This window comes from Pelophylax lessonae, assembly GCF_965119305.1.
Source record: "Pelophylax lessonae genome assembly, chromosome: 5".
Classification (NCBI taxonomy): Eukaryota; Metazoa; Chordata; class Amphibia; order Anura; family Ranidae; genus Pelophylax; species Pelophylax lessonae.
The window spans coordinates 183,412,059-183,438,464 of record NC_138772.1 but is presented as its reverse complement, the minus strand read 5'-3'; the positions used below and the strand labels follow the sequence as shown (position 1 = coordinate 183,438,464).

The window sequence follows — 26,406 nt, the reverse complement described above, 5'->3', positions numbered from 1 at the left end:
TGCACAGATGTGCAACTGCATCACTAGTAGTATATCTTCACTAGGCCTTATAAATATGCACCACTGTCTGAGCTACAGAAGTGCTTGGAGGAGGAGTTTAAGGAGCCATAGTCAGTACAGGAATCATCGCTGGCAGGCAGCAAGGTACCATGGGATATGTAGTCCTAGAAAATCAAAGAAGAAGTTGCCAAGCATGCAGGGAATCCAGAAAGTTCTGGAATGAGATGGCCAGCAGACAGGCAGCACTCACAATATGAAAAGGGACTTTTTTTAAAGCTTGTTTTTCTTTTTCATCTACATAACATAACCTCTGTCATTTTGTAACCGTGCATGAACGTTAGGCAACATACATGATAATAAAGGCGTTCTTTACTCTCTGTAAGTACTTTCCTCCTCCCCTCCTCTACACGATTAGTGATAGCCTCTTTTTTTTTTTTTTAATAAAAACGTGTGCTCGCCCCCTCCCCCTCGATGATGTCATAAACAACATGGTGGAACAGGACCAGATGGTGGCAGAGGATGAGAGGATCCCTCTTACCGCAAATTGACGTAGACCTATGTTGGCTGCAATAAGTGGCTGTACTGGGGTGATACCTGCAGCTAGAGGCATCATCCCAGTACCATTTTTTTAGAGAACTGGCGGTCAGCTTTCAGGCGGTAATGACCGATGCGGCTCGGGAGCTGCTCGATCGTTACCCCAGTGAGCTGGAGGGGACGCACCCCCCCCTCCTCCCGCCGCCTTCCACAGGGAGACCCGAGCAACCAGCCGGCATACCCGCCAGCTGGTTGGAGTCCCGATCAAAGCCGGATGCGGCTTTGATCGGGTCTCCGATGACATAACCCAGAGGCGGCGTCCATGACGTCACGTCTGGGTTACTTGGCGGCTAAAGGCTCCGAATTTAAAAAATGATAGTATTTAAAAATGCAGTTTTAGCATTTTGAATACATTGAAGTGTAGTGGAGGGGTCTAGGGTCTTTTAGACCCCTGATCCCTCTAAATGAGTACCTGTCACTGCATATTGCTGTCACAAGGGATGTTTACATGGCTTGTGACAGCAATAAAAGTGATTAGATTTATTTATTTTTTTCAAAAACCTGTGCTGAAATTAAAAAAAAATATTTAAAATAAATAGGAAAAAAAAATGTTAACCGCAGCCCCCCCCCCCCCCCCGTGGCCGCGAGCTCGCGCACGAAAGAAAACGTATACGCAAGTCACGCCCGCAAATGAAATCAAACCACAAATGTGAGGTATCGCCGCGATCAACCAGAGCGAGAGCAATTTTCTTAAAAAAAGAGCCACTCTCTAACTCTCTAAACTCATTACCGATAAAATTTTTTAAAGCGTCGCCTATGGAGATTTTTATTAACCATAGTTTGTCGCCATTCCGCGTTTGTGCAATTTTAAACCGTAACATGTTGGGTATCTATTTACTCGGCGTGACATGGGCTAACTTTGCGGTTTATGTAAATGCAGTGAAATGGCGTTTGAAAGACCGCTGCGCAAATACCGCGTGACAAAAAATATTGCAATGACTGCCATTTTATTCTCCAGAGTCTTTGTTAAAAAAATATATAATGTTTGGGGGTTCCAAGTAGTTTTCTAGCAAAAAAAAAAAAGATTTTACCTTGTGAACAACATGTGTCAAAAATGGGCTCGGTCCTTAATGGCTAACGGGACAGTGCTGGATCCTTTGGGTGGGTGAATATCTGAAATATAATTAACACACCACCCAGTAAGCGGGGGAAGAAAAAAAATGGGGGGTTTGGGTCGGCATGTGAAGGTCCTCTTTAAACACTACTGGTAGATTTAGTAGAGTTACATTGTTTAGCCAGAGATAGCAGAGATATTTGCCAATGTTTACTAAAATATATAAAGACAAAAAAAGAATCGCAAAAAAAGAATAATAATATAAAGACAAAACAGAACAGCCATGCCTTTGTTCATAAGGGCAGTACAGTGCTATAGCTTATGTGCCTAAACAGATTGAAGATTGATAAATGTTATAGTCCAAGACAGAAGCATCTTAACGACATTACAAATAGTTTTGGAATAAAAGTATTGTTGAAAACCGCATAAGGCCTTGTGCACATGAATTGTTTAGCAGTTCCGTTTGCTGAGACATAAAGTTCCCGGTGCTTTCTGACAATACCCAGGCAGCCACAGGTACTGCATACAGCCACCAATACAAGTGAATGGCTGTAAAGGACCTGCTTGGTTGAATGCTGATATATTTTTCATCAGTGTTTACCAGCGTGTGCAGCTTTTATCCCTAACGTGCTGCTTTCATGTTTGGGGAAAAGAGCCGCATGCCCGGGTAAACACTGATTCAAAAGCCTTTGGCGTTTTACCTGTGCACAGCCACGTACATCCATTCACTTGTATTGGTTACTGTACACGGCACGTGCGGCTCCCCAGGTGCCAAAGCACTGGGCATTTTATGTCTCGGCACATAAGAGCTGCTAAGTGTCTGTGTGCATGAGACCTAATTTTACCTGAACACAATAAGCATTACTGTTTAGTACATTTCCCACCTAATGATTGGTTTGGACCAATAAACTGATGAGGATGGGGCTATTGGCCGAGAGGTGAGTGGTTTTGCAATCACCAGAAGTATACAGTATACAACTGTTTAGGGTACTTCCAGATGCCTTAGTGTACTCTTCAGTTTTTTGGTATATGATTTGGTATGCATAAAAGTGGCCAAAATGTCACTAAGTTGGTCAATGGGCAATTCCAAGTGTGGCAGATTTTCCAGGCATTGGGCCTGATGTGGGTCTGTCATGGTTACCGGTAACACTTTCAGCCCATTTAAGCTGAATACCCAAGTGTGAGATTTGAGTCAGATCTTTGGTTTGTTTTGTTTATTTGATATAGGAATGGGAGAAGGGAATGAGTGTGATACTCCTCTGGCTCAACTAGGTACAAAATGGGACACTTGAAGAAAAATGCCTTTCATTGCTGTCTTGACGCCAGCTGGGTGCCGACCAACGCTTGCTGGCGCTTGAAAAACATTGATTTCCTGAAACTCGACCCCTCTCAGCTCCTCTGGTCCTCGCCACACCGGATCCTCTCTGCAGCTCAGCTCAGCCTTCTGTCCCCTCCTGCAACCACACGAGACACCCGATTCCTCTCACAGGAGGAGAGACAGCCATACTCTCCCTCCTGGGACTCTGCTTCCCGCCAAAGATGCTGCGTCATGTGCTCCCCTCAAACTTATACCCACTCCTAGAATGCCATGCAGCAGAATCTGCCTTTCTGGGGTAGATACAGGCCTGAGTGAACCATTGGCTGGGTTTCCTCCACTGCCCAATGAGAACCCTCCCATTAAGTACAGTGGGGAGACTCCCCAGTTTTAACAGCCACACCTAGGAGACATGACAGCCCAGCTGAAAATCATGGCCCTGCTGTTAGGCAGACAAGGCCCACTATACTTTTCCTAGCACCTACCTTGTAGGGTGCTACACAAGCGTCTTTTGTTTCTTGAGGTGTTCATTTTGTCAGTTAGGCTGGCCATACACAGGGCAAATTTCTTTCCTGCTACCATGGGTTGCATGAAAGAAATTAGCTTGATTCCCCCTTCAACACAGACAGTGCTGATGTGCAAATCCCCCCTTGCCGGGCCATTGTCTTCTCCCAGCAGGGGAAGTCTTCCCTGCTGGGATAAGACAGTGATTATTGCTAGCGGCTATAGCAGCTGCTAGCGATAATTGCAGGTAAAACCGGGCATGCTGGTTTTACCCAAGTTGATCGATCAATCAACTTGGGTACATTCAGCCTGCCTATACATGTTTCGAATCTCGGCCGGTTCCTGCTGAACTAGCTGAGGTTCGAACAATGTATAGCTTGCCTTAGGAGAAGCCTGAATAGCATTGCTTTCATGTCTTCTATAGTGTGGGATTGGGTTGAACCCATCTAGTTAGTATTTTTCTTTTTTACTCCCAATAACCAGTAGATTTCCAAACAAATTATTCCCTTCTGTGGTTCCCCAAATACATTTGGAACATAGGGGGAGATTTATTAAAACTTTTGCACACAGAATCTGGTGCTGCTGTGCATAATAACCGCTTTTAACTACAGCTTCTTAAATCAAACTGTGTCAATAAGGCCCTTTTCACACTTGTGTGACTTGTCCTGTGACTTATAACTGCAAAGTCGCATGACAAGTCCTACACCATGATTTCCAATGCATACCGTTCATATCAGTGCAACTTCAAAGTAGTTCCTGCATTACTTTGGTCCGATTTTGATGCGTTTTGAGGTCCATAGACCTCAGGATTGCACAAGCATTGTTTAAGTCCAGTCAAAATCGCAGCAAAGAATTGCAGCAAACTCGCGTGACTTTTAGGTTGCACAAGTGTGAAAGGGGCCTTAAACCTGTAAGCTAAGACTCCGTTCACAGTGGGGCGACCTGTCAGGCCGTAGGTCGCCTGCCATAGAGTAGCTGTGGACCCGTTCTAATAGGAGCGACACAAGTCGCTCCGACTTAGAAAAAGGGTCCGGAGCTTCTTTCGGGCGACCTGGAGTGACCTGCATTGACTTCAATGATATGAAGTCTGTGCCGGCCGCTCCGCTGAGGTCGCCCCGGCAAGTAGCGTCGCCCCAGTGTGAACAGGGTCTTATTGGTCACTATGCACAGCAGCACCAGATTCTGTGTGCACCTGTTTTAGTAAATTTCGCCCAAAGTGTAATAGTCAAGTAGATGGGCATAGAAGACCCTGGAATGCTATTTATATAGCAGGTGGTTATCTGGCAAAAAGTCTCAATGGGTGAGCATTGCCACCCTGAGTGAGTGAGGTTGGGCTGTTGTTTGTGGCATTTTGGGAATGCTGATAACCATGTACTTACTCAAAGCTGATTTAGGTCGAACATCGAAGACCTCTTGGGCTTAGTGCAGAACTTTGAATTGGCTCTCCCTCCAATTCTCGCCCAGGATCACCTTGTTAGTGCTCATTCAGCTATTTTGGATGCAAAGCCAGGTTTCTTCTGGTGGTAGGTTTAAGAAGGTTGCCAATATGTTTGATAAATTCTGTTGTTAGTGGGGTCTCTGATTAAGTGGCCTTACGTAAGGTTTGATAAAACCAGAGCAATTTACATTTTTCAGACTGTTGTTTTAACAAATGCGCCAGGCCTGTATTTCAGGGTGATGGTGGCTCCCAGAACAGTTAGGCTGCATTCACATGTCAGCGTATTGATCGCGGGCAGAATTGCCACAATTCCGCCCGCCATCCAGAAATCATTGCAAATCATGGGACGCATGTGCGTTGCCCGTCATTTGCAATAGCACCCCAAACGCTGTGCGATGTTGCCGCGATTTCCGCCTGCGAATCGCGGTAACATCGCGCAAAAAAAAGCTTCTTTGGAGCGTAATGCGTCCTGCGTTTTTTTTTTTTTTGCGCGATGTTACCGCGATTCGATCAATACGCTGACATGTGACTGCAGCCTTAGGGAAGCTCTTGAATTGTGCATATTGTGGGAAGAGCACTCGCATAGATTTCTTTTCTAGTGTAGAAAAGAGTATTCGGGAGCCACAAGAAGAAAGGAGAATTTTTTAAAGGCTAAGGTTACTTTTTTGTTTTCTAAATTCCAGCTGTCCTGTGTACCAATATTCCATTCATATACCTCTGTTGCAGAAAATAAAAAGCTTTTTATATACTCTAGGACAGGCCTTACCTCGTTCGGTTAAAAACTCCTCCATTACTTCTTGGTATATGTCAAGCGATTAGATACAGTGTGATTGGATAGATAGGTGTATTCTCCTATTCTTAAATAGTTTTGGTAAATTTAAAGGAGATTGTACAGAGATTCTCATTTTTGCTATGTGCAAAAACGTGCACTTTGGCAAAACACGCCAAAGTGCCCCATGCCCCTTGCCTCATTTGATGCACGTGGTGCAGCCTATTGAAATCAAAATGGGAAAGAAAAACTTGAATTCCCACTACACCAGATGTAAATGGGGCCTAAAAGTCAAACTGTTGTGTTTCTCCGATCACTCCTACACATGTATTTCTATAAAGCTGGCCATATACAATGCAATCTGACTATACAATCACTGTACAATTTCCTTTAGATTTACTAGAATTCTAGCAAGACCCACCTGAGCAATCCACACAATTTATATCAAATCAGGCTGACCCTTCCATTACATAGCTAAAGGTCGATCTAAAGAAGATTGTACAATCCAGGTTGTATAGTGCATGGCTACCTTAACCACTTGACCTTCGGAAGACTTACCCCCTTTAACCACTTCAGCTCCGGAAGGTTTTACCCCCCTTAATGACTAGGCCATTTTTTGCAATTCGGCACTGCGTTACTTTAACGGGAAATTGCGCGGTCGTGCAATGCTGTACCCAAATACAATTGATGTCCTTTTTTTCCCACAAATAGAGCTTTCTTTTGGTGGTATTTGATCGCCTGCGGTTTTTGCGCTATAAACAAAAAAGAGCGACAATTTTTGAAAAACGCCATATTTTTTACTTTCTGCTATAAAACATTCCCAATAAAACATTTTTAAAAATTAATTTTTTTTATCAGTTTAGGCTAATTTTGTATTCTGCTTCATATTTTTGGTATATAAAAAAATCCCAAAAAGCGTATTTTATTTTATTTGCGCAAAAGTTATAGCGTTTACAAACTACGGGATAGATTTTTGGACTTTTTATTTATTTATTATAAGTTATGGCGGCGATCAGCGATTTTTAGCAGGACTGCGATATTGCAGCGGACAGATCGGACCCCTAACTGACATTTTTGACACTTTTTGGGGACCAGTGACATTAATACAGTAATCAGTGCTAAATAATATGCACTGATACTGTATAAATGACGCTGGCAGGGAAGGGGTTAATACTGGAGGTGATCAAATTGCTTAAATGTATGCCTAAAGTGCTTACTGACTGTGTGGGGGGATGGTTCTGTGACGGGCACAGACAGATCGCAGTTTCAGCTTAGCTGAAACTACTGATCTCTCCCTGCCTGTCTGACAGAAGACTCACCTGCTTTTTATTTTATCATTTTATGTATTCGTGTCACTGGTCCCCAAATAGTGTCAGGTGTCCAATTTTGACCACAGCAATATTGCAGTTTACATTTTTTTTATTGGATATGTTGTATCGCCGAAAGTAAAAAATATTGTTTTTTGTTTTTTTTTTTTTTGTTTTTTTTTCAAAATTGTCGGTCTTTTTTTTTTTTTTTTTTTTTTTATTTATTCATAGTGCAAAAAAAAAAAAGGCACAGGTGATCAAATACCACTAAAAGAAAGCTCTATTTGTGGGGGAAAGAAAGGACATCAATTTGCATCGCGTGACCACCCAATTGTCAGTTAAAATAACACAGTGCCGTATCGCAAAAAATGGCCTGGTCGTGAAGGGGGGTAAACCTTCCGGAGCTGAAGTGGTTGAGTAAATGGGTTTGAGTTAACCATGCACCTATTGGATTACAGTGTGTGTGACAGTAGATGAGAATATTGTTTCAGACCTTTACCATTGGAGGATCTTTCATGACGGCACTAAAAAACCTACCAAGGCAGTGGTGTAACTAAAGTGAATGGGTATTGGGTGGATTTCTGTGATCATTTTTCTGTTTGTCAGTGAAATATGCTACTGTTAGAGCTACTAATTGGCTGTACTTAGGCAGTCTATAATGATTATGTAGCATTTATGAGTCTAACTGTATTTTAATAAGCAGTGAGCTTATTCTATGAGCAAGAGCTTTGAGGCTCTATTCACACTAGTTCGATTTCAGATGAAAAACACATTTTTTCGATAGTGCCTGTTCACATTAACGAGACTGAGTGCGGCGCGATGCTGGAAAAGGATCCCAAACGATTATGGTGCGGTTCCAGTATGATTTTCGCTCTGTGTAAAATACAAACCTTGCATCCAAGTTACGCTACTTAAACTGTAAATCTGATCAAAATATGATGCATTGTATTATCACATTATGTATTATGTAATCTCATGTCCTGTCATGTTTATTATAACATTACTTTATCGCAGTGGCGGCCCGTCCATTAGGGGCGCAGGGGCGCTGCCCCCCTCCCCCCTATCCATGTGTCCGGGCCCTCTAGTCTACATGCAGGGCGCTGGATGCATGGATTCCAATGGGGTTTTTTTTTTTTTTTTTTAAGCACGTGATTACAGCCAGAGGCTCGAATAGGCTTCAAAAAAGGGTGGGTCCGGGGCGCAGAGCACTGCGCCCTGAGCCCACCCAGTTGTGTGACAATAGCGAATGAATATTCGCTATTGCCACGCTCCTTTTCCTCCTGGCCAATCAGGAAGCGGGTCCTGGGACCCGTTTCCAGATTGGCCGAAAGGAGAAGCCATGCTATTGGCCAGGGAGGAGACGCAGGGGAAGCCCGACCCACGGAAGAGACGCAGGGGAAAGCCGTCGTCCCCGCTGCTGCCTGCCCAGGGTGAGTGAGCCGGTGACGGGGGGGGGGGGGAAATGGGTGTGCGGGCTGGAGCTGGTGTGATCCATCTGCCAGCCCCCCCCCCCCTCCCCGCCCATGGAACACCAGCCGCCACTGCTTTATTGTAACCTCTTGTCCATACTGTGGATCGTTTTCATTTATTGTTAATGTGCTATATATATATAAATTGCTGTTATTAGTTGCAAGTGCTTCTTTTATGTTTTCTTTACACTGTAATACTTCATAATTCTTAAATTATAACCAAAGGCAAAACTTTTTTCTTAGTTTTGGATAGAGTGGAGATTAGAACTCCTGTTTGTCCTGTTTACCATTATCATTGAAAGTGAAAGTAAAAGAAAATCCTAAATTTTGGGTTGTCCCCAGAAAAGTAATAGAGGGGAAATCTTCCAATGGGGACACTAGTTCTGGTGACCTAGGGGACCCCAAGGAGTTTCCTTGATTCACAGAGATTTCCTCTCACTTCCTGTTTGGCTATGGGACAGGAAATAAAAGGAAATCTCCCCAATGGGGACACAGATGGCAAAAAAATAAATAAATAATAATCTGACGGGTTATAACCCTCCCTTGCTCTACCCAAAATGAAAAAAAAAAAAAGTTTTGCCTAGAGTTATACTTTTAAGTAAAAAAATACATAAAAATCTGATGAAGTAAACCTAGCCTGAAACAAGCCATCTCTGACCTCTAGCTGCATGTACTGTGAAGTATTGCATCCTCAAAGATCCTAGGAGTTCACAATAAAGACTCAAAAGTGAGGGTTCAGTTCACATCTGCCGATTTGGGATCGTGGGCAGAATCGCTGCAAATTGCACTGCATTAGTGGCAAGATGCACCACACGTGTTTTGAGTGCCATTCATTCTTAATGGCACCTCAAACGCAGTGTGGTTTTGCAGCGAATGTCGTGGCAAACTGCATTGCGTACAGCTTGTTGCCCAAAAGAGACTTCTGCTCCTTTTTGGATGACAAGCTTCATGCTATGCTGTTTGCTGCGATTGCCATGCGATTTATTTACAACAAAACTGCACCGCATTTGAGGTGCCATAAAAAAATAAATAAAAAAGCATCTGCTGTGTGTTTATATTAGGGAGCTGGCAGACTGGCAAGATTTAATCTTCACAGCTCTTGAACACAATTTTTTCCACAATACCTATAGCTACAAAGGTGAGGGCTTGTTGTAAAGTTGTATCAGGTGTGTTTGTGAATGCCTTGTCCGAACACTCCTAAGCTCATGCTTTTTCAGAATGAGTAAATAATGTAGTATGTATAGTGTGGGCACAGGCTCACTTTAATATCGTGTTGGTCTTTCAGTTCTAGTCTACATTTTTATTTTTTGTTCTTTTTTCTAGGTTGTGATTCTGGTGCTTGTCCTTTAAATGTAAGCCTGCTACCTTCAAATTTAAATGGCTTAAATCGGACATTTTTATGGCACATATCAGCCACCCAGCGTAATGGTCTTGTACTTGGCTTCTCTAATCCATGGCTACAACAGATCCATCCTTCAGATAATTGTCCAGACCTTTTACAATTCAAGATCAGCACTTTCTCAGGTGAAATACCCGTCAACATTGGAACCTTCTGCAGGAATGGAACTATCTCTCGAATTAAAGTCCATGAAAGAGGTGTCGTTGCTCTAAATCTGCCTTGGGATCAGAGCATTAAAGACCCTGTGTTCAATGTGGTGAACCGATCCTCCATCCAAAGTATGTTTTAATGTTAAATAAGATTTTAGAGTACCTTTTGTAAAAATCTTCTATGAAGCTTCTATAAATCAACTTGGGAGGGTTCAGTGGCGTAGCGTGGGGGGTGCAGGGGGGGCCGGCCGCACCGGGCGCAACATTTGGGGGGGCGCATCTGCAATATCACTCTGTCTGTCTGACTCATTTCACACACTGTCTGCGGCTGCCTCCATCTTTAGGCTGGGAGATGTCCAGCGCGGCCACCCTATGGCTGAAAATGGCGGGTCGGGGCGGGGGTTGGACTGTGCCTCACCTGTCCATTGGTGTAGGGTGGGGTGGCGTTGCAAGCCAAGCCCCGCCTATGCTGCCTCTCCTCACTGCTCGGTCAATTTAGCAGCGAGTAACTCAGCAGCCTGGCGCTGTCACAGAGTGGGTTTTTTTTTTTTAATCACCTGATTAGAGCCAGAGGCTCTAATAGGCTTCAAAAAAGGTGGACCCGGGGCGCAGAGCAGTGCGCCCCGAGCCCACCCATTGTGTGACAATAGCGAATGAAAATTTGCTATTGTCACACAGATCCTCCTGGCCAATCAGGAAGCGGGTCCCAGACCCGCTTCCTGATTGGTCGAAAGGCGAACGCATGCCATTGGCCGAGGAGGAGGTGGGAGGACTCGAGGAGATGCAGGGAACTGAGGAGAAGCCGCCGCTGCAGGTAAGTCTCTCTGCATTGAAGGGGGCATGCTGGTCTGTCTGCATTGAAAGGGGGCACGCTGGTCCTTCTTTATTGAAAGGGGGCACGCTGGTCATTCTGCATTGAAAGGGAGCACGCTGGTCTCTCTGCATTGAAAGGGAGCACGCTGGTCTCTCTGCATTGAAAGGGAGCACGCTGGTCTCTCTGCATTGAAAGGGGGCACGCTGGTCCTTCTTTATTGAAAGGGGGCACGCTGGTCATTCTTTATTGAAAGGGGGCACGCTGGTCATTCTGCATTGAAAGGGAGCACGCTGGTCTCTCTGCATTGAAAGGGGGCACGGTGGTCTCTCTGCATTGAAAGGGGGCACGGTGGTCTCTCTGCATTTAAAGGGGGCACGGTGGTCTCTCTGCATTGAAAGGGAGCACGCTGGTCATTCTGCATTGAAAGGGAGCACGCTGGTCTCTCTGCATTGAAAGGGGGCACGCTGGTCTCTCTGCATTGAAAGGGGGCACGCTGGTCTCTCTGCATTGAAAGGGGGCTTGCTTGTTTCAAACTTGTATTTAGATGCATTTTACTTTAATTAGTAATTACATCAGTATTTTCATAACAAACAATACATGTGCTTAGGGGGTAAGGGTTTCTTTAACTAATCTAGTGGAAGAGACTAGAGTGCTAAAATCCCGCGGGTTAGGGGGCGCAAATTACTTGCCTTGCCCCGGGTGCTGACAACCCACGCTACGCCACTGGGAGGGTTGTATCAGGCAGAATACATGATTTTAACCACTTTACAACCAGAGGATTTTGCTGTCTTACGTCTGGGCCACTTTTTGCGATTCGGCACTGTGCGACTTTTAACTGACAATTGCGCGGTCTTGCGATGCCGTGCCCAAACTAAATTTACGTCCTTTTTTCCCACAGAGCTTTCTTTTGGTGGTATTTGATCACCTGTGCGATTTTTACTTTTTTTGCGCTATAAACAAAAAAAGAGCGTTTATTTTGAAAAAATAACAATCTTTTTAACATTTTTTTTATATGAAATTCCCCCCAAAAAAAATGTAAAAATCAAAATTTTTTTACATTTTTGGCCAATTTGTTTTCTGCTACCTATGTTTGGTAAAAAAAAATCCCAATAAGCGTATTTTGATTGGTTTGCGCAAAAGTTATTGCGTTTACTAACTAAGGGAAAGATTTCTGTCATTTTTGGTGTTTTTATTTTTCATCGAGTAATGGCGGCGATCTGCGATTTTTTTATTTTTTTTTGCGGGACTGCGACATTGCGGCGGACAGATCAGACCCTTGACTGACATTTTTGACACTTTTGGGGGTACCAGTGACATTACTGCAGTAATCAGTGCTATACATATGCACTGTTACTGTAAAAATGACACTGGCAGGGAAGGGGTTAATTTTATTGGAGAGGGAGGGGTTAATGTATGCCTAGTGCTTACTAACGTGTGGGGGGGGAGGTGACTGAGTGACATAAAGACAGATCGCATGTTCAGCTATGCTGAACACTGCAATTTGTCACTCCTGTCACTGAGGAGATCCGCCCGCTCTGTTTACACAAGCGGGCGGATCTCCAAACTGGATTCCCCGACGATCGGGGAAGAGCAGCGGCGATCGCCGCCGCTCCTCCCCTGGCCCCACTCCCGCTGTGACTGAAAACAGCGGGAGCGCGCCTCCAGCGGCGCGCGAGCGCCGCCTACAGGGGGAGGAGTCCAGCGACGTAGGTCTACGTCGCTGGACGATAACGAACCACTTTGCCGCAGTACAGTCAATGTGACTGGTCGGCAAGTGGTTAAGGGCTCATTCAGATGGGTGATTAAGCCTCAGTGCAGAGCCACTGGCAGATGCATGTACATCCACCTCTGAGCTGTGTGCAGGCAGTCCATAGACCAGCCTTTTTTCAACCATTTCAACACAGAGGCACCCTTGAAATAAATTTCTTGTCTCTGAGAACCCCTGCTAAAAATTAAAAATCTACAACTCATGACACACTAGTGTGACAGTCAGTGGGAAGAATACACCTTACTCTTATCATCATTGGGAAGAATTCCCCCCTTATAGATAGCTAAAAGGAACAATGGTGTCATTGGGAATTTATCTGAGTGGCAGAAATTGCCCATTGCTCAATGAACCCCTAGCAACCTCAGGAGGAACCCTGGTTGAGAAACCCTGCCATAGACCATATTAGTGGCTACACAGACACAAATGCATATTAAAGTTTAACATGTGGGCAGGAAAGGGTGCACAGATCCAAATGCAAAGTCTCTGCATGGAGGATGGGCTTAATTGTCTGTCTGAACGAGCCCTAAATAGGTATCTTTCTGATTGATGACTTGTGTAAATATATAGATATTTATAAAACATAGAGAATATTGACTGCAGTCTACAGATATTTTATTAGCTGATCTCTTTAACCAGTCATGTCTTTTTCTCCATTAATTTTTCTGAGCATTGTTTTTGTTTTATGTCTCTGTCCCAAATGATTTTTAGCTGTTTTAGACTACCCTAACATATTGTGTGTGTGTGTGTGTGTGTGTGTGTGTGTGTGTGTGTGTATATATATATATATATATATATATATATATATATATATATATATATATATATATATATATATATATATATATATATATTTTTTAGGACAGGGATTTAAAGTATATTTGAAGGTAAAAATGTGTTTTTTTTGTTGTTTTATATAGAGCATAGAGGAATAAGAGTCGGTTCACACTGAGGCGACACGACTCCTTACTACTTCGGGGGCGACTTGTGCATTACATTGCACCACGACTTCGGAGCGACTTGCAGGGACTTCACATAATGGAAGTCTATGCAAGTCGCTCCGAGGTCGCCCCAAAATAGTACAGGACCCTTTTTCTAAGTCGGAGCGACTTGTGTCGCTCCTATTAGAACGGGTCCTGTAGCGGTCAATGTGAACCGGCTCTTAAAACACCTGTCAGGTTGTTATTGCTGTTTTTATCCACATTATGAAGATTATTTGACCATTATTACCAAAAGTAAAGGAGAAAGAAAATCCCAAAATTTGAGTGCTCACCAGAAAAGGAATAGAGGAGAAATCTTCAAATGGGGACACCAGCTCTTGTGACCCTGGTAACTACCACGAAGTTCCCTCACCTGAGATTTCCTCTCACCTCCTATTATGATATTGGGCAGGAAGGGATAAGAAACCTTCCTAATGCCACAAAGGTGGCAAAAAAGGAAAACTAACTGGGCAGAACTAACCGTTCTACTTTAATTTGGTAGCAGATTTATATAATTTCTTAATTGTACAGGACACGGACAAAGTATTCATAGACCCTGGGTTTTAGGCTTGGTCCTTCAGGTGAATGGACACTGGCAAGCTTTTAAGAACACACCTGTTGAATGCCTTCCCTATAACCCTACCCCATTCTGTGAATCATCAGTTTTGTTCTAGTGTCCTAAGGTGATGGACCTCTTTTCCTTCACAGAGAAATCTCTCTTAGCTTTACTAGTGTTTTTTATTTTTTCCACACTGTCTTCTAAGACTACCAAAAAAACAGGGTATCTGGATTGGCACAACCCTGGTCAACCATGGGAGCTATACCTGGATTCCGTGCTGTGGGGACAGCCAGGCACTGGATCCTGCACGATAACTCATTTTCGCAAAAGGTGTAAGGTACAGGTCCAAGGCTGTGGTCCATCACTATGGAGTCTATTCCTTTCAGGGTTAAGCCCATGGAGACAGGTGAAGCCTGGACTTTATATACAATCCAGCATGGCCATCCTGTGTCTCAGATTGTTACTGTGAAAGACCAGGGCTATATTTAAATTGTATTCACTACCGTGTAAAAGTATTAAATTTGGTGCTAAAACGTATCCACTCAGAGCTTAGCCTCCGATGTATGACCAGATCTTGTATCACACTAAAAGTCACACATTTTACTGCCACTCCCACCTAGCACCCTAAAATTGTACTCACACTTCCCCCCCCCCCCCACCCTCTCATCTCTAGGATTTGCTACAGGGTGATCTACACTGGAATTGCTGCATTTTCCTTCTTGACACACTTACTTTACATTCCGTACCCTATTCTGTGAGTGGTCAGGGCTGTTGTCTAGCACTTTCCAACATTTTTTCAAATTTTTCCCTTGTCCTACCCACTTGTGACAAAGTCATGTTAAAACAAACCTCTCGAACAGTAAAATAATATGAGAAACTGAAATATAAAACATCTGCTAAAAGCCCTCATCCATTTCTTTGCCTCTGAAGTCAGGCTTAACTGTTCCATATCCTGATACCCACACACACTTTATTTTTTTAATAATAAAACTAATTTTAAAATGATTACATTATTTTATAAAGGAAGTCTGGGAGCCCTCTTTGACAGGGGGGCCCGGTGCAATTTCCCTTCTTATTAATCCGTTGACAGATGAAAAACAGACATCAATGCATCTCTATGTAAAAACGGATGACAACGGATTATCACCCGTTTAACCTCAATTTTCATCCACTTCCGTCAATGTACGTTTTTTGGAACGGTTGAATGTCCTATTTTTCATCCGTCAAAAAAACGGATTGGACGAAAAACGGATGTAAACGGACAAATGGTCCGTTTTTCATCAGTTTTTGCATTGGTAGTGGATGTAAAAAAAAACAGATGAAAAATGTATGAAAAACGGATGAAAAAATGGGTGAAAAACGGAGGAAAAACTGATACATTTTGACGTGACTGAACTGATGAACTAAACGGACCGTATGTGTGAAAAGGGCCTTAGAGAGCTGATTTTTTTGTTGTATTGGGATGTCAGAAGGGCGCGTAGCTTCTGCCTGGCCGTGAACAATTGCTCATGGGTCCTGGACGAGGAATGTTGTTTATTGGTGTCTTCTAATGATTGGATAGTGGAAAGCAAATCATCTAAGTGTTTAGATCTCTGCTTTTTTAAGTCTAGCACTTAATTGAAATAGGAACCCTCTAATGTAAACCTTGTGGGAATTCCACAGAGTGAAGGGGTCAGACACCGACGGGGCGTTAATGCTAAAGAATTCCGAGAGGCTTGTCAGGATATGTTTGACATTTTCTGGTTGAGAAATGGCGTAAACGTCATTCTGCCATCTATTGGCCCACGTTTCGAGACTGACTGCCCCCACACAGTGCGTGGTCTGACCATGTGATATAGTTAATATCAGATTTGGATATTTTTTTTCAGCAAAAATCTAATCAACAAAAAAGGCATCAATTTTGTGAATATGAGCAATGTACACTAGAAAAAAAGGTATAGTCTCGCTCAGTGGAATGTTGACACCTCCATACATCAAACAAACCCGAAGAAGAAAGAAAGCGTGCTAGGGTGACCTTGCGATGATGCATACTGGTCTCGCTTGACAAGTCCGCAGAGAATAACATGGCCTTGTTGCATTTTAGATACTTTTTTCAAAATTTTGTTCAGAGCGGACAGTTGTTTCGTGTTGGGCAGATATACTGACACCAGGGTATATTTAACGTTGTTAATTGTACAAGGCAAAATAATATATCGACCAGACGGGTCTAGATACAACCCCAGCTGGGTGAAATGCACTGAATTTCTGATGGCTATTGCCACTCCCCTTTTTTTGGATGGTCTGTTAGCTGTAAACACCTGTGTGAACAGGGGATTATGAAAGGTAGGAGGCTTGTGGGAGGCTAAATGTGTCTCTTGAAAACAGATAACATCACTGTTCAACTTGATGGCTTCTTTCCAAGCCATCTGTATTTTGTATGGACTGTTCAAGCCCCTCACATTGAGCGAAGAGATTGTAAAGGCCATCCTGCAGGTTAACAGAAGTGGAAATGTGCAGCGGTGAAGTGAAATCAGACATTATGGGACAGGTGTAGATATTGCCTCTCAGAAGCAGGTCCTCAGGTGTTAAGTTGCACTAGGGTAGTCGATTTCCGGGAACGAGGCCACTCAGATGGAAGGAACACGCCAGGATCTGGGCTGTAGGGTGCAAGACTTGTGCAGATGACCAGTGAAGATGAGTAGCAAAGAAAATGACAAAAAACAAAAATAACACAATAAAGTGACGATTCTGAGAAGAACCTGTGTGATAGAATTATCGCTTAAACAATAGGGGTATTGTATAGGTAAACAAAGTGGCTGACCTCCTCGGCCAAAGACATGAAAGTTAAGTGCTATAAAGGGGAGCTCCGGAATTGGGTTTCTTCAGCATCAGAAGAATCTCTCGAAGGTAGGGACGAGTGGTGGGGTCCTCCATCTTAGGTAATGGGGGTCTAGGATACCCCATGTTTTCAGTAAGTGGATCCCTTCTTTAACGGAAGTGATTGCATGAGTATCGCCATCTTTGGAGACGAGGAGTTTAGCTGGATACAGCCAGTGGTAAGTAATCTTATGATTATGTAGCGGTTTGGTTATGTTAGCCAATTGCCTCCGTTGCTGCATGGTGAAGGCTGATAGATCAGCAAAGAAGGAGAGATTCTGTAGGCTGGGGGCAGTGTTGGGGTAGTTACTCAAAAAATGTAACTACTAGTTATTTCTGTAAATTGTAACAAGATTACTTTACTAGTTACTGCATTTGAAAAGTAACTTCCCTACTTATTACTTTACTTTCCTCTTTCTTAAAGCGGTTGTAAACCCAAAAAGTAAAAAAAAAAAAAAAAAAAACCTGCAAGACAAAGGCAAAATGAGCTAGTATGCATCGCATACTAGCTCATTATGTATTACTTACCTTAGAACGAAGCCCCGACACGGACCCCCGGACATTGCTGCGGGCGCCGCCATGATCCCTCGCCGTCTCTTCCGGGTTCGGCGGCTCCGGCGCTGTGATTGGCCGGAGCCGCGATGACGTCACTCCCGTGCATGCGCGCGGGAGTGATTTTCCGGCAAGATCCCGGCAAGCAAAACTGAAGGTCCCCCCGGACCTTCAGAGCGCATGAGCCGCTCGCTTGAGCGGCTGCATGCACTGCAAATATCTCCTAAACCGTGCCGGTTTAGGAGATATTAATTATACCTACAGGTAAGCCTTATTATAGGCTTACCTATAGTCAAGTGCCAAAAAACATGATACTACCGCTTTAATTGACCCTGTAGAAGAAGATACATGACACTCTTTCTGCATAGAGTTTATTGTATAAACACAGGCTTTGGGAAACATGAGAACAAAACCTGAAAAAACAGAATAAAACAAAGTGCAACAAAAAGTCATAAACTTCATCCCTCTCAATTCTTCGAAATAACGATTGTATCGCACGGCTTTGGTAACGCAGGAAAGCGTGTTCCTATAGCCTAGTAAAGTAGTGTAGTTACCTCCTATAGCCTAGTAAAGTAGTGTAGTTACCAATATTAGTATTGTAACTAGTTACATTACTTAGTTACCAAAAAAAGTAATGTAGTTACTGTAATCAGTTACTTTGTAACTAGTTACCCCCAACACTGGCTGGGGGTAAATGTTCACGTTGTCTAGTGGCTGACAGGAATTGGTCTTTTATGTGATTAAAGTGGATGCGAACGATGGTATCCCTGGGGAGGTGAGAAGGAATATGTTTAGGCCTAGGGAGCCTATGAATGCGGTCGAGGACTATGTCCTCTAGGGGAGCATCAGGTAAGGCCTCCTTTGATATCAGTGAAGTATGCCTTTAACTCTTGCGGTTTGACAGATTTAGGGATTCCACGGATTTTAACATTATTCCGTCGGGAACAGTCCTCCAAGTCTGCTAATTTGCGTTGGATTTGAAGGATATCAGTGTCCCTGTCATTATGTGCATCCACAAGGTCATTGAAAGTGGTGGCAAACTCCCCCATTTTTGTCTGTTTTAAATTGTTGAGCCAGGGATATAATGTCTGCGTGAATAGTTGATCTAAGGGAGACCAACATGTCTTTTAATAGAGTATCCATGACTGGCTGGTTTGCAGTAAGGAAGTCTGATATGGAATCCTGCAGCTCTCTAGTGTCATCCAAGGTAGATTCAAAAAGGCTTACCTCCTGGTGGAGATCTGTAATATCTGACCACCTAGGTTTACTCTTTGCCGGGCTGTGGAACCGCCGTTTAGTGCCCGGAGGCCCTGTGATGTCGGGCTGTGTGGTGGCTGGGAGCCACGCTGCATGCCTGCAGAGTCACCGGCGCCATCTTGGACTGTCTGGCGGCGTTGTGCGAAGAAGTCTGGCATCTTTCCAGGCTTGACCGGACCTTTCTACTTTCTGGCCGACATCTGGGGTTGATGAGGCAGCTATTAGGCAAGTGGGGTAAGGTGTTCCGGAGCTCTTTGTTGCTGTGGATCAGTGTAATGGCCCGTGGAGGAGAGGAACTCTCACAATCTCACAATGCGGCCATGCGCTCCGCCGGCTAGCCACGCCCCCAATCTTTTGTGCATTTTGTCTGTGGTAAAATGTGAATTAAAACTTGTGCTGTTGCAGCTATTCTAAATGGCCTTTCTCCATGCTATTGACAAAATGTCCTTTTTTTTTTTTTTTTTTTTTTTTTTTTCTAAATGGAGTATATAACTCTTAGTGTGAAGGCCCAAGCAGAGCAGGACAGTGTTTTATCCCCTTTTATGCTTTAACAAATACCCATGTTCTGGGCATACAGAATAATGACCATTCAATATCTACTTCCAATAAAAATCACAGGAAAGATATTTTCTCTTACGTCCTCCGACAGTCGCCGCCTCTTCATATTCGTCACATATGGGGTATTAGACTTTGCTCCGAAGGAGTAGCTAGGCAACAGAATATGTTAACATTAAAGCTTTTAACATATCCCACCCTCAAGAGGTGGTCCCCTCAGTCAATACCCTCCTACTTCCTGCAACCATATCTCAGTTTCAATGTCTAGCTTGTCAGGAGTGGCTGGCTCTCTCTGTGCTGGGGCTTTGTGCCCCAGAATCTTTCTTCTTTTTTGATTTTTTGTTTGAGTTTTCTCTCTACCTTTACTTAGCTGTTCTTTTTGTCAGCATTAGTTAGTTCTTCGGATGAAGAGGATCATGCGGGCTGGGTCTCGGGCTGATCCCCCTGGTCGCAGGTCGTGGGTCAGTGGCTTCCCAGCCTGCCATCGAGCGTTCAGCCAGGTAACGCTCCTGGCACAGAGAAAGACCCATCCCTGTTCGGTGCAGGGATGATTGGTGAGGTGGCTACCTCGCTGGACGCTGTGCGGTTTCTTAACCCCCATTCTGTGCGTCTTGTATGCGACTCTCCCTGCCTCATGTGCAGCGGCTTGTTCGCCTGTGCGGGTCCCCCACGCCATTGTGAGGTAAGTGTATCTATGTGGGGACCTGTCTGTCTGGGGGGGGTGTCAGTCTGGGACTGTGTAACCTGCCTCTGTTCACACGGTTTGTCTCCCTATCACTCGGCTGCATGCTGTGGGCTACAAGGGGGGGGGGGAGCTGTGTGACACTGTGTGTGTCAGCCTTGTCAGTGTGAGAAGCTGTGTGCTGTGGGGCATGTTTTGTGGCATGTTTGGGCACTATACAGCGATCGCTGCGGCGATCTACCATGTTTTTTTATACATGGATGACATGTGTGCATTACTGTACTGTGGAGCGGCGGTTTCGGCGCCAAACGGCGCCATTTTGCCTACACTCGCTCCGGCCGCATGTTCTACATGCATGGCGGCCATTTTCTTGTAGCCTCCCATAGGCTTTCATAGAGCGCCCTGGCCGCATCACTTCCTCTTCTCCAGGAACACCGATCGAGGCAGCAGCAGCAGCGGCGAGGGTCTCCTCAGGTTATATCCTTCTTATCCATTGCCTGTGTCAGTTTTATTGTCCCTGTGGGGGTCTCATTGTGCTTGTGTGTGGTGCGGTGGGCTGCGCTCGCCACGCTTGTTAAAGGGGCAGTTAACCCTTTATTATCCGGCATTTGTAATAGGGGCAATGGATTCTCAGGAGGGAAAATTTCCTACCGCCTTGGTGGAAAGCCAGGGGACCGCTGTTTCCCCCCCAGGGGGGGATTTAGCCACTATTGTGGCTGGCCTTGCTGCTCAGGTGCAGATGCTGGTGGCTGCTCAATCTACTAAAAGACCCAGAGTTTCTCTTTCCTCTGATTCTGAGGGTGAAGGTGATGGGGCTGTTATGGCGGGGGCCTCCTTATCGGGGTCCCGCTCCTCCCTGGATCTAGTGGGGTCCGAGGTGGAGGCTGAAGTTGAAGGGGTTGATAATTCTCCCCCTGGCTCGCCTGAAGAGCTTGCAATCATGGATGTATTGATTGCTTCCATAAAACAAACGCTGCGTTTGCAGGATGAAGTGTGTCCCCCCGCTGCCTTGGCGGCTTATGGGAAGCAGAGGAAACGCAGGACGCCGCAGGTTTTTCCCTGCAATGATGATTTTCAGCGCGCTGTTAAGGAACAATGGCGCAATCTACGCAAACCTTTTGCTGTACCAAGTAGGTTCAAGCTGCGTTATACTTTCTCGCCTTCCACTGATGAAAGGTGGTGTGTGCCACCCCCAGTGGATCACGCAATTGCGGTTTTAAACAAATCCACTGCGATTCCTGCAGAGGATTCCCCTGTGTTCCGTGATGCCACGGATAGGAGATTGGAGTCTCTTGCCCGTCATACTTATTCTGTTACGGGTTCTATGCTTAAGGCTCTGTTTGCCTCTCTCATGGCGGCCCAGGCGGTCGCAAGTTGGACGCAGATGCTTAGGCGCGTCCTAGTGGCCGATTCGGCCTCGCCGGCGACCCTGGATATGGTGGATCAAATCCACCAGGGTGTCATGTATCTGTGTGATGCGGACTTGGACCTAGTCCCGTTGGCTGCACGTGTGCACAGCGTGGCGGTGTTGTCTCGCCGCCTGGTTTGGTTGAAATGTTGGTCGGTGGACCAATCTTCACGTAAGACCTTAGCCAATCTGCCTTATGATGGGTCTCGCCTTTTTGGGGAGTCCTTGGATGTGTTGATTAAGGGGATCACCGGAGGTAAGAGCACTCTCTTGCCCCATTTCCCCAAGGCTAAGGGGGCTTCTGGGAAGAAGCATGCTAATTTTCGGCCCCCTCAGGGGTCCTTTCGTGCCTTTCGGTCGCACTACAAGGGCAAACCGTTCAAAGGTCAAGGCTCTCAGAAGAAGCCCTGGTCTGGAAAACAGAAGTCCGGTCAATCCGGATCCGCAGCCCATAACAGTGCGGCCTGAAGGGGCGCCCTCACCCAGTTTTGGGGTGGGGGGACGCTTGCTCGGTTTTCTTCAGCCCTGGTTGGCCCGTGTGCGGGACAGATGGGTTCAGGAGATCGTTCGATCTGGTTACAAGATCGAGTTTCTCTCTCGGCCGGAGAGCAGATTTTTTCCCTCAAATCTTCAACTGTCTCCAGAGCGTTTACGGGACCTGCACCTGGCGGTGCGGGACCTGAGGGCTCAGGGAGTGGTAGTTCCGGTGCCTCATCGGGACAGATTTCGGGGGTTTTATTCCAATCTGTTCACCGTGCCCAGAAAGGAGGGCAAGGTTTGTCCAATTCTGGACTTGAAGGCTCTGAACCGCTCTGTGCGGGTTCGCAAGTTCCGCATGGAATCCCTGCGGTCGGTGGTGGCTGCCCTGGTTCCGGGGGAATTCATGGCCTCCATCGATTTGAAGGATGCGTATCTTCACATCCCCATTTTCGAGGGTCACCAGAGGTACCTTCGATTCGCCATTGCGGAGGATCAATACCAGTTCGTGGCGTTGCCTTTTGGTCTCGCCTCGGCTCCGCGGGTCTTCACCAAGGTGCTTGCACCGGTTCTGGCATTATTGAGGGCCCAGGGCATTTCTGTCCTGGGGTATCTGGATGACATTCTGGTTCGGTCTGCGACCAGCCAGGGTCTGGAGAAGGACCTGTCTGTCACGATGCAAACTCTGCAGGAGTTTGGTTGGACGATAAATTTTCCAAAGTCGACACTGAGTCCGTCGGTTCGTCTTCCCTACCTGGGAATGATTCTGGACTCGGTGCAGGCGAAGGTCTTCCTGCCGGAAGACAAACTCAGAACTCTTCAGGAGGAAGTCAGGTCCCTCAGGGACGTTCCGCACTCGTCTCTGCGGACGTGCATGAGATGTCTGGGATTGATGGTCTTGGCCTTCGAGGCGATTCCCTTCGCCCAGTTTCACACGCGGGGTCTCCAAGCGGAGATCCTGTCCATGTGGGACGGGCGACCTCAATCTCTGGATCTTCAAATCTCGTTGAGTCATCGCACCAGAAGAGACCTTCTGTGGTGGCTGCAGTCCCCGATGGTGTCCGGGGGCAAGTCGTTTCGTCCTATCTCGTGGACGGTAATCACTACGGATGCCAGCCTGTCGGGCTGGGGTGGTGTTCTGGGCGTTCTGTCCGCCCAGGGGACTTGGTCGGAGGGGGAGTCCTCCCTTCCGATCAACATTCTGGAATTGCGTGCGATAAATCTCTGTCTTCATCGCTGGACAGACCGGCTGCAGGGCTGCCCGGTTCGGGTGCAGACGGACAATGCCACGGCGGTGGCCTACATGAACCACCAAGGGGGCACCAGGAGTGCCCGAGCGGCTCGAGAAGTGGCCGACATTCTGTCTTGGGCCGAGACTCATGTCCCGGCGATAACGGCGGTTCACATTCCAGGGGTGGAGAACTGGCAGGCGGACTATCTGAGTCGCCAGACCCTGGATCAGGGGGAATGGTCTCTCCACCCGGCTGTCTTCCAGATGTTGTGCGCGAAGTGGGGTCTTCCAGATGTGGACCTGTTCGCGTCTCGTCTCAACAACAAGGTGGGAAGGTTCGTGGCAAGGACGCGCAACCCTCGGGGCAGACGCGTCGGACGCGTTAGTGGCCCCGTGGCATCAGTACAAGCTGATGTACGCGTTTCCACCGATTCAGTTGCTGTCCAGGTTCCTTCGCAGGTTACACTCGGAACGCAGCACGGTGATTCTTGTGGCACCGGACTGGCCTTGCCGGTCCTGGTACGCAGACCTCGTGAATCTGGTGGTCGACGCCCCGTGGCGTCTGCCTCTTCGAGACGATCTCCTGTCTCAAGGGCCGATATACCATCCTGCTTTACAGTCGCTGGCTTTGACGGCCTGGCTGTTGAGACCGAGGTCCTGAAGGAGAAGGGTCTCTCCCCAGAGGTCGTTCATACCTTGATCAACGTGAGGGAAGGTTTATTACCATACTTGGAAGGCCTATTTTGCCTGGTGTGAGTCCAGGGGGTTTTCACCCCGCACGTACTCGGTTTCCCGAGTGCTGTCCTTCCTTCAAACGGGTGTCGATCAGCGTTTCGCGCTGGCTACGATAAAGGGTCAGGTGTCTGCGCTGGCCGTTCTGTTTCAACGTCCCGTGGCTTCCAACTCCTTGGTTGGCACTTTTGTTCAGGGAGTGCGGCATCTGGTTCCTCCTAGGAGGGATCCTCTGCCCCCTTGGGACTTGAATCTCGTTCTATCTGTGTTACAACGTGCTCCTTTTGAACAGATCAGGGAGATCTCGTTGTCTATGTTGTCCAAAAAGGTCGCCTTTTTGGTTGCGATCACTTCGGCTCGCAGAGTGTCGGAGCTGGCGGCTTTGTCCTGCAAGTCTCCGTATCTGGTTGTTCATTTGGATAAGGTGGTCTTGCGACCTAATCCTTCTTTTCTTCCGAAGCGAGTTTCGGAATTCCATCTTAATGAGGATATTGTCTTGCCTTCGCTGTGCGCGAAGCCTAAACATCCAAAGGAGGTGAGATTACATTCTTTGGATGTTGTTCGGGCGATAAGGGTTTACCTTAAATCGACTGAGTCTTTTCGAAAGACTGATTCCTTGTTTGTTCTTCCAGAGGGTCCTCGGAAGGGCATGGCGGCGTCGGCCTCTACCATCACCAAATGGATCAGGCAGACCATTGAACAGGCCTATGCTTTGCAGGGGAAGGTTCCCCCTGTGCCTGTGAAGGCGCACTCTACTGGATCTCTGAGTACGTCTTGGGCCTGTCGTCATGGGGCTTCTGTAGCCCAGGTGTGTAAGGCGGCGACCTGGTCGACCGTGCACACTTTCACAAAATTCTACAAAGTAGATGTTCAGGCATCGGCGGATGCTTCCTTTGGCCGCAATGTTCTTAGTGCGGCGATTCCCTAGGGTCCCTTGTTGGGGACCTCTGGCTGTTGGGATAAGTTTTTTATCCCCTGGTTATTTGTCTTTTCCTGGGTTGTTGCTCCTGTTGAGCACCTGTTTTTTCCTGTTGCCCAGCTGGGTTCCTTCCTTTGGTAAGGTTCCTTTCTTTGATGCGGAGACTGCGTTGCCTTTCGGCGCGGATGCGTTTCCCACCCCTCATGTTTGCACTGCTTTGGGACGTCCCCATATGTGACGAATATGAAGAGGTGGCGACTGTCGGAGGATGTAAGAGAAAACTGAATTTTTGTAAAATCTTACCTGTAAAATTCCTTTCTCTGAGTCCTCCGACAGTCGCCGCCCCCGCCCCTCTTTTGGGGTTTGGTTGTATACTCTACTGCTATTCCACTGAAACTGAGATATGGTTGCAGGAAGTAGGAGGGTATTGACTGAGGGGACCACCCCTTGAGGGTGGGATATGTTAAAAGCTTTAATGTTAACATATTCTGTTGCCTAGCTACTCCTTCGGAGCAAAGTCTAATACCCCATATGTGACGAATATGAAGAGGCGGCGACTGTCGGAGAACTCGGAGAAAGGAATTTTACAGATAAGATTTTACAAAAATTCCATTATTTTCTCTGACTGAGCCTAAATTGTCTGCGCTAGAGGCTGATGTAGCCAAACAGGAGATGAAAGCTGCCCAGCTCCACACTGGCTGTGACACTTTAAGCTAGTTTTTGATTGTATTTGTTGTCTGCATTACAACTGGGAGGACTGATTACGCGCAGTCCTCCCAAATTGCCATGTTGCCCCTTCTTAAAATATTTTTTTTCTCCATATGCACAAATGCTGCTTCTCCAGTGGCCCAGACCAACTCTGCACTGTTGGCCTTCCTGTGTCAACCGTCATTCATCTTTAGATTTGGCGCTTGCTACATAAGGAGTGATCAGTCTCCATACAACTAGTTATCATTTGAAATGTCTTTAATGAAAAATTGTTTAGGGCAAAACAAACAATTCTTCAGTGTTCACATGTAAGTTTCACATCACCTAAGTTTCTACAGAAAATATTTCTTCAATGCCACTTACTCTGCATCGAGGATAAATCGGTCTTTTTCCTCACCTAAAGTCTACAAAGAGGGCATGTTTGACAACCTCCAGGGTTAACACTGCCATCTATTCCATACTCCCCTTGTTTGGGGGAACCAGAAATCTGACTACATGGTGCCTTCTCATCTACTAACTGCTTGGAGACCAAGGATGCAACCTTTTGCGCTCCACCTTTAGGCCAATTAATTTGTAGTGTCCTCTGCCCCCTTTCACATCACACCACCTCACCATCCACAGTAATGTCCTGTGGGCCCCTCACGATATCCCCCCCACAGTAATGTAGTCTGCCCCCCCACAATAGTGTCCTCTACCCCTTTACTTCACCCCCACCCACTGTTGTCTCCTTTGCCCCCCCATTCACATTATCCCCACCCCCCCCCCAACTGTAGTGTTCTCTGACCCCCAAACAGTAGTGTTCTTTGCCTCCCTAACATTGTAGTGTCCACTGCCCCCTCTAATGCAGGAGAGAACAGGGGGCAGCACATTACTGGATGGGAGGGCAGGAGGGGGAGCTGCCTGTTAACCTTTC

At 46.2% G+C, this 26,406-nt stretch overlaps 1 protein-coding gene across 1 annotated transcript in view; it reads left to right on the top strand.

Moving 5' to 3' along the window:
• CDCP1 (CUB domain containing protein 1) overlaps positions 1–26,406 on the top strand; it is a 131,044-nt gene that overhangs the window by 51,096 nt on the left and 53,542 nt on the right. Inside the window, exon 3 of the mRNA XM_082258409.1 lies at positions 9,774–10,127. Coding sequence (XP_082114535.1) covers positions 9,774–10,127 — 354 coding nt within the window. The remainder of the gene's footprint in view (positions 1–9,773; positions 10,128–26,406) is intronic.